The sequence below is a fragment of the Triplophysa rosa genome, linkage group LG20 (assembly GCF_024868665.1).
Source record: "Triplophysa rosa linkage group LG20, Trosa_1v2, whole genome shotgun sequence".
Taxonomy (NCBI): domain Eukaryota; kingdom Metazoa; phylum Chordata; class Actinopteri; order Cypriniformes; family Nemacheilidae; genus Triplophysa; species Triplophysa rosa.
The window spans coordinates 3,942,880-3,955,752 of record NC_079909.1 but is presented as its reverse complement, the minus strand read 5'-3'; the positions used below and the strand labels follow the sequence as shown (position 1 = coordinate 3,955,752).

The 12,873-nt window shown below is 37.6% G+C and overlaps 1 protein-coding gene across 3 annotated transcripts in view; it reads left to right on the top strand.

Moving 5' to 3' along the window:
* LOC130571088 (potassium voltage-gated channel subfamily D member 3-like) overlaps window positions 1-7,112 on the top strand; it is a 123,157-nt gene extending 116,045 nt beyond the window's left edge. For 2 of the 3 annotated variants that reach the window (XM_057361802.1, XM_057361805.1), the window contains 2 exons: window positions 52-308; window positions 558-6,901. In XM_057361802.1, the coding sequence (XP_057217785.1) occupies window positions 52-308; window positions 558-753 (453 nt within the window). In that variant the 3' untranslated portion in view covers window positions 754-6,901. Of the gene's footprint in view, window positions 1-51; window positions 309-557 lie in introns of all 3 variants that reach the window. The other variant, XM_057361806.1, reaches the window with a different exon arrangement.
* Window positions 7,113-12,873: the final 5,761 nt, after the last annotated feature.

Sequence of the window (12,873 nt, the reverse complement as noted above, 5' to 3'; positions counted from 1 at the left end):
TAAAAGTCTTTGTTAAAAATAAATAAAATCTCTCTCTCTTCCTATCTGAAGGCCCACGAGTTTGTAGATGAGCAGATGTATGAGCAGAACTGTACAGAGAACCCTCTACAGAGTTTCCCTTCCCAGAGTCCATCTCTCTCCAGTCACGAGGGCTTCACCAGCACGTGCTGCTCGCGACGCTCCCACAAGAGTATCCCGCTGCCCAATTCCAGCATGTCCACCACACACACGCACATGCACTCGCAAGGCCTGCAGGAGCTAAGCGCTATTGACATTCAGTGTGTGGAGCAGCCCTGCCATGGCACAAGGTCAGCAAAACATTATGTAGTTAGTCATTTTTTATGTTTGGACACTAGAGGGTGCTGCAGATTTTGGAGAGTGGCATCAAAAAGGGTTAGTGATTGCCAAATGCATAGTATTTAAAAGTATCATTATCATGCATGTTTTCTTAAGTTTCCCTATTTATGTTATACAAAAAGTAAGTATAAAAGAATAATGACAGAATTTTTGGGTGATGTTTTTCTTAATAAGATGACATTCATCTCTTGATTTGCCAGCCGTTCCAGCCTCAACTTGAACCCAAATGAGAAGAGTCAACTGAACAATAGAGCTCAACAGATCACCACAGCCATCATCAGCCTGCCCTCACCACCCCCGCTGACCTCCGATGGGGTCGGACACGGACCACCCAACCCTCCCGCCACCATCAGCACCACCGTTAGTTCGAACATCGTCAAGGTGTCTGCCCTGTGACCCTTCCGACCGGGGATGAACTTTAGCATGACAGCGTGTGGCAGAACTGTTACGACAGAGGGCTCTGACACAAACAGATCCACTGGCTGGACATCGTAGGGTAGAACCATAGATGCCAAATGGGGGGTGGGTGGCGTATGAAAAGAGGCCAGTGCAGTTTTACAAGTTACTTTATTATGAGCCAATAAGAGAAGAAATGTGTCTCAGCGTTGGTAATTCACTTCCAAGAAAGGACGGCGGTATTTACACCAAAATGTTAGCGCAGAGATTACGTGACTGGGTAAAGAATGGTACTGTGACGTCTCAACGAGTGAAAGTGATGTTGTGTTTAAACATTTCATTACAGTTTGGTTGTCCGTCAGTCTTTACGATAGGCACACGACATGTGCGACAATCGAAGTGATTTGATATTGTGTGATATTCACAAGGTCCCGTGGAGATCTGTGTTAGTAAGTTTAAATATGGCTCTGTTCCCAAACCAAGTGAGTTGCCTGTGTAGACATCAGTGAACTCTGTTTAAAAAAACAACATCGCATGTATCTTTCATGGATAAGGCAATTCCTTTGTGCCTTGTGATGAGCTCCGTAAAAATAAACGGACAAATTGCAAATCGAGATGAAGAGAAATGCTAATTGTATTTTTCACCAATAGAAAATAACCAGGAAAAAAATCAGTGTCATTAAAAATGGACTGTTTAACTTAATATTTGTGAGTTTCGTGCATGTTTTTGATCATATCGTTAGCTTAGCAACATACTATTGGCAAACTCTTTTGAAATCTGTTGTGGGCGCCTCTTTTAATTCTCATGAAACATGTGTATGATGCACATAACGTGAGTCTATTGGTTCTCAATCTTTTTCATCTAAATTTCTACCCAGTATAATATTTTAGAGCATGACATTAACTGGAAAACTTTATTAATTATAAAAATGGCCAAATAATAAGAAAGCTCTTGTTTTTAAATAGATTTTTTGGTCTATTTTTTAATATTAGTGCCCCCCTTGGAAGTCAGCTGGAACCCCCTAGTGGGCCACGGCCCTCCTGATGAAAACCACTCATCTAGAACATTCCAGGGTTCGAATTGAGGGGGGGGGGCTGGGGCATTCCCGGACCCCTCATAAGGTCTAAAATAATGAACTTGATGGTCCCCTGGTTTGTCATTAAAACTAGTTTACTAAAAACCCCAAATATTGTTTTGTCAAATTATCACACTGTCCATTATTTCTCCAAATTTCATAAGACGCGAATTAAAATGACATTTTTATCTGAAAAATCCATGCATGTTCAAGCACCGTCACACCGAGACACTGGCCGCGTGCGGATCCTCTCATGTTGAAAGCGTTTATCTTAAAACTCAACAGTTACTATAGTTTTGATATGCAAGTCTTTCTTTATATGTATGATGTTATCTTACATTGTCAAAACGGATGCGAAGCGGTACTGAGCCACTAAAGGGAAAAAACGAAATATTTTAAATCCTTTGCTCTCCCCGAGAACTTTGCGTTCCTTTTCAAAACTTTTGCGTTTCTCCAAGAATATTTTTCTTCCCTCAGAAAACCTTTTAGATTATTTTGCGCTACCTTCTGCAAACATGAGCTCCGACTTTGACGAGAAGGCTACCCTTCTGCTTTAGCCCAAAGGAATGACATTAGTTTTTCTTGTTCTGCATAGGTTCATATGGATTATTTTCATGAACTTTATCTATAGATAAATCACGTTTAAAATGCTCATACACTTCTGCATACCATGACTGGCTGTTTGGCAGCACTGTACAGACCGTCACTACTGACTTTGACGCGTCCTCTCCCTCACTCGCTCCATGGATTTTTTTTATTAATATTCCAAAAAAAGGGAACAGCGCTGCATTAAAATAATATAAAAAACAACAATCAAAGAACAAGGAAATAAATAAAAAAAGGAAAATAAAAGGAAAGGAAAATCTCAATTAGTAAGAAAAATGTTATCATAAATTTTGAAAAATGTGTTACTTTAAGAGAGATCCACATGAGTTAAAGATTTAAAGAATTATTAAGTAATGTGGTCAAATTACTGTGATCCAAACTATCATGTGATTGATTCTTGTACTGGCAGCGCCGTGTTTTTTTTGTTTTTTTGAGGGCTGGTTAGGGGACCCCCAAGAGCTTTGATACAATATGAACATTCTAAAGTCACTTTTATTAAGTCTGTTATAATTAGGATGCTACCTTAAATGGCAGTGGACAAGGTAACTCACTAGGTTTGGAACAAGGCCTTGTGTATGTTTGGAAAATACTTTTATGTACCACAATCAGCCAGATGAACTTTATAGAAGCGACAGATATTCACAACGATATTTCTTCAATCAATTCAATGATTGTGATTTTGTGTGTGTGTGTAGAGTATGTGGTCTAGCCCAACCCGTTCTCACTACCGACTTGTCACATATTGATGCTCGGTCAGCGCACCTTGGCATCACTTTTTAACACACAGGATACCCCTTTGTCATCGTTTTTAGACGAGCAGGGAACTGCCTTGCTGTTCGCTAATGCTCCAGACCGAGATGCGTGGAATTCTAAGCATTTCATAATTATTTGTGGTTTCAATATTTTGGAGCACCCAATCCCACCCTAAACCTAATCACTTCTCAACCATATAAAACACAACACACAAATAAAAGTACAGTCACGGGTATTTCTTGCACAAATTGACCAAATAAGACAGTGTTAAAGTATTACAAACAACTTGTGAACACTTTTTGCACTGAAGCCGTACGATAACTTCATATGAAGATGCCGTGTTCATTAAAAAAATAAACCGGAACATTAGCTAGATGCGGTCGATCGCGGGAGCCAATACCGTTTCACGTACAAAGCCAACGAAATGACGCGATTGGTCACGAGACACGGGTGAGCCAAAGGCATCGAAGCTGACGTAACTCTTCTTTTGGCAGCAATTTTGAACGTCTGTTGTTCGACTCACCGGATCTGAGATTCCCAATCACGGCGGACGGTGATCGCTTCCGCATCTGTTCCTCATACACATTACTCATAAACACAATTTTCCTGTCTGTTAAAGGTGCAGTCTACTGGCCGTTTTTATTGTTTTATACTATTGTCTAATGTCTCCTTATGACGTTCGCCTGGCTTTTACATTCGAAAACATCAAAATCAATAAGTAATAGGCTATTTTCTACCCTGGTTTTGAGGCCGGCTGGAGAAACGCTCGGTTTTTAAGGGCGGGCCGCAAAGAAGACTTGCAAGTAAACGCCCACTGCTATGATTGGATAGCAGCTTGCGTAGTTGACTTAGTTGGAGCCTTCTGTGAATTTGGTTAGACACGTAACGCTACGTAACTTGATTTTAATCAAATTTACAGACTTATTTCCCGGATGTGATGGCAAGCGAAAAAACGCTCAAAGTTTTCCCCACGTGAGCTGGAACGCCTTTAAAAATGAACTTCAACCACGCATTACTACTGTCGGAATCTGAAGGAAGGTTATGCAGCGACTGTGTTCTTCCACAACCAGGCACTGCACATCTTTAACGGCACGATGCTTACACTCGCTCTATCTGGTTCCGTGCAGCTTGTGTTCAGTTCTGTCATGCGCAAACCAGTGGGCGGGGCTAGAGAAGTAAGCGTTGATATTCTTATGTGGAGGCGGTGTTCAACCTAGATAGGTTCCAGGACCTGCCGTTCGCTGAGCCTCGTGTCAATAACAGTTGTTATTTCAGTAACAAGGGCGTTTTACAGGATGTTCGCTGGAATACGATTCCCTCTTATATAACAAAAGCTCGGGTTAAAATTGTGGTCCTAGTTCACTGCACCTTTAAACTTAAATCAAACCCCAAAACATCATCATTGCAAATGTTATCCAATACACAATTTCATAACGATGGTAAAATTTGCGTGCCCTGCATGTCGAAAATGACTCCAAAGGGGTAAAAAGTGACACCGAGGAGCACTGACCGAACGTCAGTATGTGACGAGTCGGGAGTGAGAATGTGTTGGTCTAGCCTAATGTCCATTCCTCACTCTCATTTCCATAATTTATCTTTCCTTTCAGTTTTCTTTCACACTTGCAGGTGTTTTTCTTGCTCAATATGGAAAAACTGATTTGAATGGCTTATTTTCTTTGCAGTTCCTTGGCACCGGCTCTCAATAGTTCTCTTCCTTAATTTCAGTATGTTGATGTTGCGATTTTAACAGATCCTTCAGCTTATATGAACAGTAATACACTATACAGCACTTTAGAGATATGAGATTATTGAGCTGGAAAATGTTAAACTTGTTTTTGTCAGTTTATTGTGTCCGATTAATTTCCTATTGCATAGGGAAAGATTCTACCAAATTATTGTTTAATGTGAAGATCTTGTACAAAAATGATGAGGTGATGTACACTATTTCAGAGGTATTTTTAAGTATGGTTTATGTACAGATCACATGTTATTGATCAGTGATACAGAGTACATGTATTATCAGGCACGTTTTCCACAAACCGGGTACACTGCGGTGTTCAATTAAATAAATGCCTTTGAAAAGCGATTAGTTAAGCCAGATAAACTATCATCCAACAATAAACATTTCCTAACATGAAACCTCATGCTCCCACTAAAACTGATTTAGGCCTGTGCCAATTCAGGGGTCTTGGCCTTCTTACACAACCTGTCTCCAGCTATTAAAATCATACAACAACACTGTAAAAAAATCACACATTTCAGCTGCCTTCAATTTTTAAGTTAAATAAAATTAGTTTTATGAGCCGATTGAACTAGATTTTTTAAGTCAATTAAGTCAATATAATTGAAGTTTAATTGACTCATAAAGCTAATTTGATTTATTTTAAAAACTTAATTTAAACAGCTTCAATACATTTTGAAGTTGTTTTTTATAGTGAATGCCAACTGTGATGCAGGCCATGGTACAAATAATTTGTTTCTCAGTATGTACCTTTGAGGTATTAATTTGTACGTGCCAAGTGCAAAAGTGTATTTTTAAAGGGTACAGCCCCAGTGAGACATTATGTACCATTTTTCTGAGAGTGCATTACATAAAATATGACCAACTTAAAATATTGTACCCCATCAGCCGGTTAAGAAAAAGTGATCAAACAAATAATGTATTGTTATCTAGTCACGTTATGTGTACTGTATTACCTGTTTGACTCAAGTATTTCTTCTATTTAATTTAACATTTGTTTAAATTAAAATGCCTGAATTTTAATTCTGGTAACAGGGTGCAAACCTCATCTATTTTCTACCCTGTGTGAGTAAGTACTTATTCTGCCTTCACATGCTCTCTGAAATGTGATAATTCGCACTTCTGGGTCCAGTTGCATAAACATAGCCGCCAAGTTAAGACCGAGTCGCAACCTTCCGGTCTCTCTCGTGAAAGCCAACACGGAAGTGACTTTAATTGCAATTTATCGACTTGCCGCTAGAGACTGGCTCCAAAAGAGAGCAGAATCTCATTGATCCCCATGTTAAAATGGGCAATTTACAGCAGAAAAATGTTTACAGCCTGGTACAAAAAATTATTTTGGTCTAGAAAGCTAATTTTACCCTTCATGAAAACTGTGAGGAGGGTGAATTTTTGTATAACTCACCCGTTTAACTTCTATTAAGCCTTAACACTTTTTTTTACTTTTTATGTAACTGATTTGAAGAAGTTATGACCAGTCTTGAAGAAAAAATGAGATAACTTGTAAGGCTAGTCTAAGCAGTTTATGCAACCGGCCCCTGAAGTCGTGATTCCGAGCTTGTTGTGTTCAATTGCTTTGTTGTCAGTAAGAATGGAGGACGCCTGATCAATGCTTGCGTGTGTTTTGGGAAAATGTTATATGGTGTTAGTTTTAAACCATACATATCTGTATTACTGTTGCTGGTTAAAATTGGAAATCTCTTTAGATATCTGAATTTGTCTGTTGTCAATGCAGCAGGAAAACGGAAAGTGTAGATCAAAGTTGTGTTTTAAGTCTTTTCCTTGCCATAAATCAATCCTCATAGCTCCTACTTTTGCCTGTTTATCAGTTCTGTTACATCTGTTTTGATGTCTGTTGTGTAGCCTATATTATGTAAGTTGTTGTTTCTAATTTATGACTTTGTCTTGTGGTTTCTTCAAAGGATCTGATAAAAGCTTCAAACTGCAACCAAAAATTAATGTCCAATTGTTTCTACAACAAATGAAAAAGGTTGAGTGCGTTTTCATAGCTGGAGCGAAAGAAATGTGTTGTTCAGAGAATTAATGGTCCGGTGATTCGCCGGCATCTAGTGGTGAGACTGAATAGCAACGAACAGCTCACTCAATACAATTGTGGCACAGATCATGGAATTCATCCAGGGCTTTTGGACACAGTACTTTTTTAAATTTAATTGTTAATGAAACACACATCTGTAAATGGTCCTTTTTGGCCTATTTTTATAAACCTGTTCAGAGTGAACTGATCACTTGAGAAAATCAATCTTATTGCCACAAAAAGACTGATTTACATTTTCTTGTTGGCAGAAAACTTGGCCCAGCAGCATAATTGCTTTTATCAACACAGTTCTCAAATAGATTCTTTATTCAAGAGTTTAACAGATTTAATCAATCACAGCAGCACAATGCCAACAGACATCAATCACTCAGTCACATGTTGCCCTGATGTTTGGTGTTGGAATAGGTAACATAATGTATAAATAACAAACCAAATGTCAACTGTTAACACATACTTATCCTAACCTCTGCCAACACACCAACACCCACTTTCCTAGTTCCCTGAAATTACAATATAAATACACTATAGGGGCGGTTTCCCGGACAGGGATTAGTCCTAGACCCTGTCCACACTGGTGCGTTTTCATTTGACGTTTTCATTAGACTAAAATAAATGTTAGAGCTGTCCAAACCGAAAACGACGTGCACTGACATGTCTTAAAATACACCAGTGCTGTTGTTTTGTCTCAAAATGCACACAAGTAATGTTCTTTATTAGGGCAAGTTTGTAAAAAATGACTTAAATGTCCCAATCAAACTAAATCCTAGTCCTGTTTTAATCTAATCCCTTTCTGGGAAACCACCCCTAATTGTTTATAAATACATTTTCTAATTGAAACTTTTTTACTAATTTACTAACACTATATTTCTTCTGTAAGAAATTAATGATTGAAAGAAAAATCCAAATATCTTTGAGCTGCCCTCCCCTGCATCAATTTGTTTGCCATATAATTTATGATTGGTGTTATGTGTAGAATATAATTTCAAATCCTACATGGAGGATTGCCAATATTTTACATTTTAAGATGTTTTTTAGATATTAATGCATACAAATGTTTGCACTAGGCACTTTTAAAGCAACTTTGCATTCAATGTATAAGCTACTTTTTATCTGTATGGTGATGTGTTCCCTGAGGAAAGTGTTAATTTTCATGTGTAGTAAATTAAATATTTCGGATGTTCATTTATGATTAAAAAACTACAATGATTAAACCAATAATCATGAGCCGTAAAAAATAATGAACAAAAACAAATAGAAAAATAAATGCACCCTTAAATGTATAAGTAAAACCAAAATGGCTTTAAAAGTCATTACAACTTGACATAAACATAAAAAATGTTAAATAAAAAAATAAAACAGATAGTTTTAGTAAAATTACTGAAACATTCCAATGCAGTACTACACTCGAGACCAAATGTGCGTTGTAATGTTATACTTGTAACACTAGATGGCAATATTTCAACGTTTATTCATGAATTATAAACGTTAAAAATAATAAAAACAATTAAAACCATTCTGATTATGAATTATCTCCTTAGAATAATAATTCAATATTTCATTAGACAAATCTGACTTTTTCAATGTTTAACATGCATAAAGCAATCTTTTTGGTAAATGGATTCTTCTTGCACTGAATTACAGTTTACAGTTTTCTGTTTGACAGATGTAATGTATCCTAAATGGGCTGTGCATGTATTAACAGGCAACTTTAGACAGTCATTCCCCGTAGATACTCATTGTGCTGTCAATCATCTGAATTCACCTGTCATGTATCTGTCTGACAGCCTCATTTCCTGCAGATAACATCACAACAGTATTAAAAACTTCTGTCTCACACATCAGTATGCAGACAGCAGCTTTGAGGTCTTTCATCGTGACACATCACAAAATGAAATCATCTGAATGTGATTCAAAGTTTCAACGTTAGACTTCAAGTTACTTTCACCTACAGCATGATACAAGCTTAAAGAGTACATTCCTCAATATTTTAAGGGCTTATTTTGGTTTATGGAGTGTCCGACAACAAGTTTATGTACATACATGATGTAAAAATACTATTATTTCGTAATAATAAGCAGTTTTTATTACCTTACTTCTTGACTGACTCTCAAATGATTCGTTCCGCGATTCATCTGTGTAATCTCCGCCTTTCCGCCAGCGTAGTCTGATCTGATTGGTCAGATAGTGTAGTCTGCTGTGATTGGTCAGATGGTCTAGTCTGCTGTGATTGGTCAAATGGTCTAGTCTGCTGTGATTGGTCAGATGGTCTAGTCTGCTGTGATTGGTCAAATGCTCTAGTCTGCTGTGATTGGTCAAACGCGTTCAGCATGTGTCGCAAATGGACCGCCTATCATTACTGCTGTATTACGGTTTGCAGGTGGTTGGATATTAACAGTGTATAGAGAGAGATGGCGTCGATTTTACCTTACCAGTTCGAGCCCGAGTCTGACGAATCATTCTTTAATCCTTATACAGATGCCAGTAAGAAAAAGGACTGTTTTAGACACTTCTCTTGTAACAGTTAGTTATCACGGCATACAGTGTACGGTGTTCGTATCTTCAGATGTTATTATAACTATAGTACACCACGCAGTTCTTGAAATAAAGACTTTGCGAGTTAATATGGTTGAACACTTACATTAGCGCAACGAGTTTATAGCTAACGTTAGGTAAACAAACAGTAACAACCCCAAAAATAACGGTAACGTTAGCTAAACACAGACATGAGATAACGTCACACAAATTTAATTTTAAGTAAAGACAAAAATAAAGAGTCACACTTACAGGTTGTGATTCGGTGGAGCTTACAGGTCCAAATAAAGTTGGTATTGCAACATCTTTTAAGGAAAGACGTTTAATGTATCCTGCAGTAAAGGCGCCAAGATTGATGAAGCAATCTTCGGTAAAATGACGCGCGCAAAGTAAAACGTTCGGTTTATACTCCTTTGGTGTCTTTTAATAAATAGTAACCATTTTTTCCTCAGAAGTTCTTCCTTTGGTAGTGAAAATAAGACTGACTTAGTTTCACTACATAGAACACAGCTTCTCTTAGACATGATGCACACGTCACGAACGAGCTAGTACAGTGTTTGGGGAGGAGAGAGTTAAGTTTTCGCAGTCAGTAGGCGGGGATTTTTCTAGTGACGTAGGTACATTGTGGTTAAAGATTCGGACAGGTCATGGCTTGTTTGCGTGATTCAGATTCGATTACCTTTTTTATAAGCTAATAACTTTGTTATTCGTTCACCTTCGGATTTACAACTTGGCAGATTGCTTACATTCAAACACGGCAAAATTAAACACTTCATGAAATGTATTTTTTATGATCTCGAGGAATGTACTCTTTAAGGATCGAAAATGTTGGTTGGACAGCACATTGTTACATGAAATGGAAAAAATAAACCTAATCTAAACCTTAACACCATATTTTATGAGCGTATTATACATAAATGTGCATGTGTCATAGTCAAGTGTTTTTTCATCATTGTTTTTCTGATGTTTTCTCTGCAGAAATTTCAAAAACACAATTTCTTGAGTATGTTTTTTGCATCCCTAAGACAATTTGGCCTTACTTGTTTTTGCTTTTGAACTGACCCAACATTAATTAATATATCATTAATAGACACCCATGCAAAAGATTAAAGCTTGGTTTTAATGGTTGACTGAACATTTTTGAAGAGGTTCCCCTTTGGAACTTGGTCATGCTTCAAATTCTTCTTCTGTATATTCTATTCATCATCATCCTCTTACAAAAGAATAGCACTTTCCTTTATTCCTGAACGTTTTATTTCCCACAGTCCTTTGCTGCTCCTTGAGTTCCATGTGAGTGGTAATTACTGCCTAATGTGTCCCGTCAACTGTTTTATGGCTCTACATTCACTGTCTGTGCCTTTGGGTTCTGCTTTACTGTACTTCAATACTCTGAAGATCAGTTTTATTCTGCCATATAGATAAAGTTTGTATTTGTTGTATTGTCAAGGCTACAGTAGCTCATTGTGTACGGTATCATTCACATACCAGAATATGTCTCTAATGAAAGACGCATGGAAATGTTAATGTGAGAAGCTGACACAGTTTAGCTGTGTGGTCTCCGAGGTTTCCCTTTTTTGCTGAACCGTGACTGAACTGTTTATAACTTGCTTTCTCATTATAGGTTATACGATTTGGCTGAGAGAGACAGGTTCTACATCAGCACAAAAGTCTTTTTCTCTTGTCAGGGTAGTTTGGTCCTGTTGGGTTGGTTGCACTGGCAGCTGAAAGGAAGTGAGCACATGCGGACAGCTGCAGAACAGGAAGAGGATCCGGTCAGGGATTTACGAACAAATTAAGGTTTGAAACCTAAAGATTATGTGAAGCGTTATGTTTGACGTTTATTTTATATCATTTTTTTAAATGATCTTCGAGTATAGTTTGATCGCATATTCCAAATACAAAGATATTTTTGCAGTTTGGAAACAACTAACAATATACTGTATGACTTTCCTTTCTTGCAACACAAAACCGAATGCATTCCCAATGGTTAAGATCTCTCTTCTCGCTGCTCGATGAATCTTTGATCAGGCACCCAAATTATTACACAAAAAGCTCTTAAAATAACTCGACAACAGGAGTGTAGGCAGAGTAATGCCAGCCATCAGATGCGCTCTATCTCTCCATCTACCCAAAGTGCTTGGCACATTTATTTATTCATGTCTTACTTTTAGCTTTAGGGGGCTGAATCTGAACCCTACCTGCTCTCTTCTGCTCATCAGGCATATAGCATGTGCCAAGACTGGAAATTATTTGAATGGAATCGGGTCAATAAACAGTTGCTGGGGAATATGTATATGTGTCCTGAAAGTACAGAACTGGAGCATTTATCCCGAGAATCAACATTAAATGCAATGGTTACCAAAAAAATTTTTCTGGTATATTGTGACTCAATTCGACCTGTATGAAGTTGATAGAAATCTATAATTAACAAACTGTAAAAAAATGTGATACTATATAATGATATGAGGGCAAATTGGGTAATGTTTCTCTGGTTCCACTGATAGCTGCTGATCTCTTATTTATGAATAGGTTTTGCATCCCTCACAAGTCAAAGATTTACCATGAAAACTCAATTTCAACAGCAAGTTCTTTATCCATTGAACGAAAATAAAATATCCTATATATAAACATCTTGATACAAAGGCTGATGCTGGAAATGTATCTGTTTCTTTCATTTCCTTAAGCCTTATTTTGTCTTTTTAATTTAAAGGTCCAATGTGTCTTTTTTTGGAGGATTTATTGACAGAAATGTAATTTACATAACTATGTCTTCAGAGGTGTATAAAGACCTTACATAATGAAGCGTTATGTTTTTATTACCTTTCAATGAGCTATTACTATGTACATACACTGCATGTCCACTTGCACGGAATTGTCCATGTTGTTTCTACAATAGCCCTAAACGGACAAACTGCTTAGAGCGCATTTCGTAAATACGAAATCGGCAAAGAAGAAAACGTGACGACATATTAGTTCTGTGTCAGCCACTGTAGTGCGTCGAAAGGGAGGGATGGAGTGAGCCGTTGGTTGTAGGGTTGCACGGTGTACCGGTGCTACGGTAGCATCGCGATGCTAAAGCTTCAAAATACCCGCGATGCCTCTTTATTTTTGAAACGGTAGTACCGTAGTTAATGTTGCATATGTATTGCATTAATATTTATTTGAACACTTACATCTGCCTTTTTGCTGTGTTTATCTCCAAAATGAATGTGTGTTTTAAATGTCTCCGGCGAGTTAATGATTCAAATTGGCGATTTGAACGAGTTGGTTAAATGATTCACTAACTCAGTGGAAAATTGACGCCACCTAATGGCCGTTTTAGTTCTGCATTTAAAAGTAAGCCTAATATTTCCCTT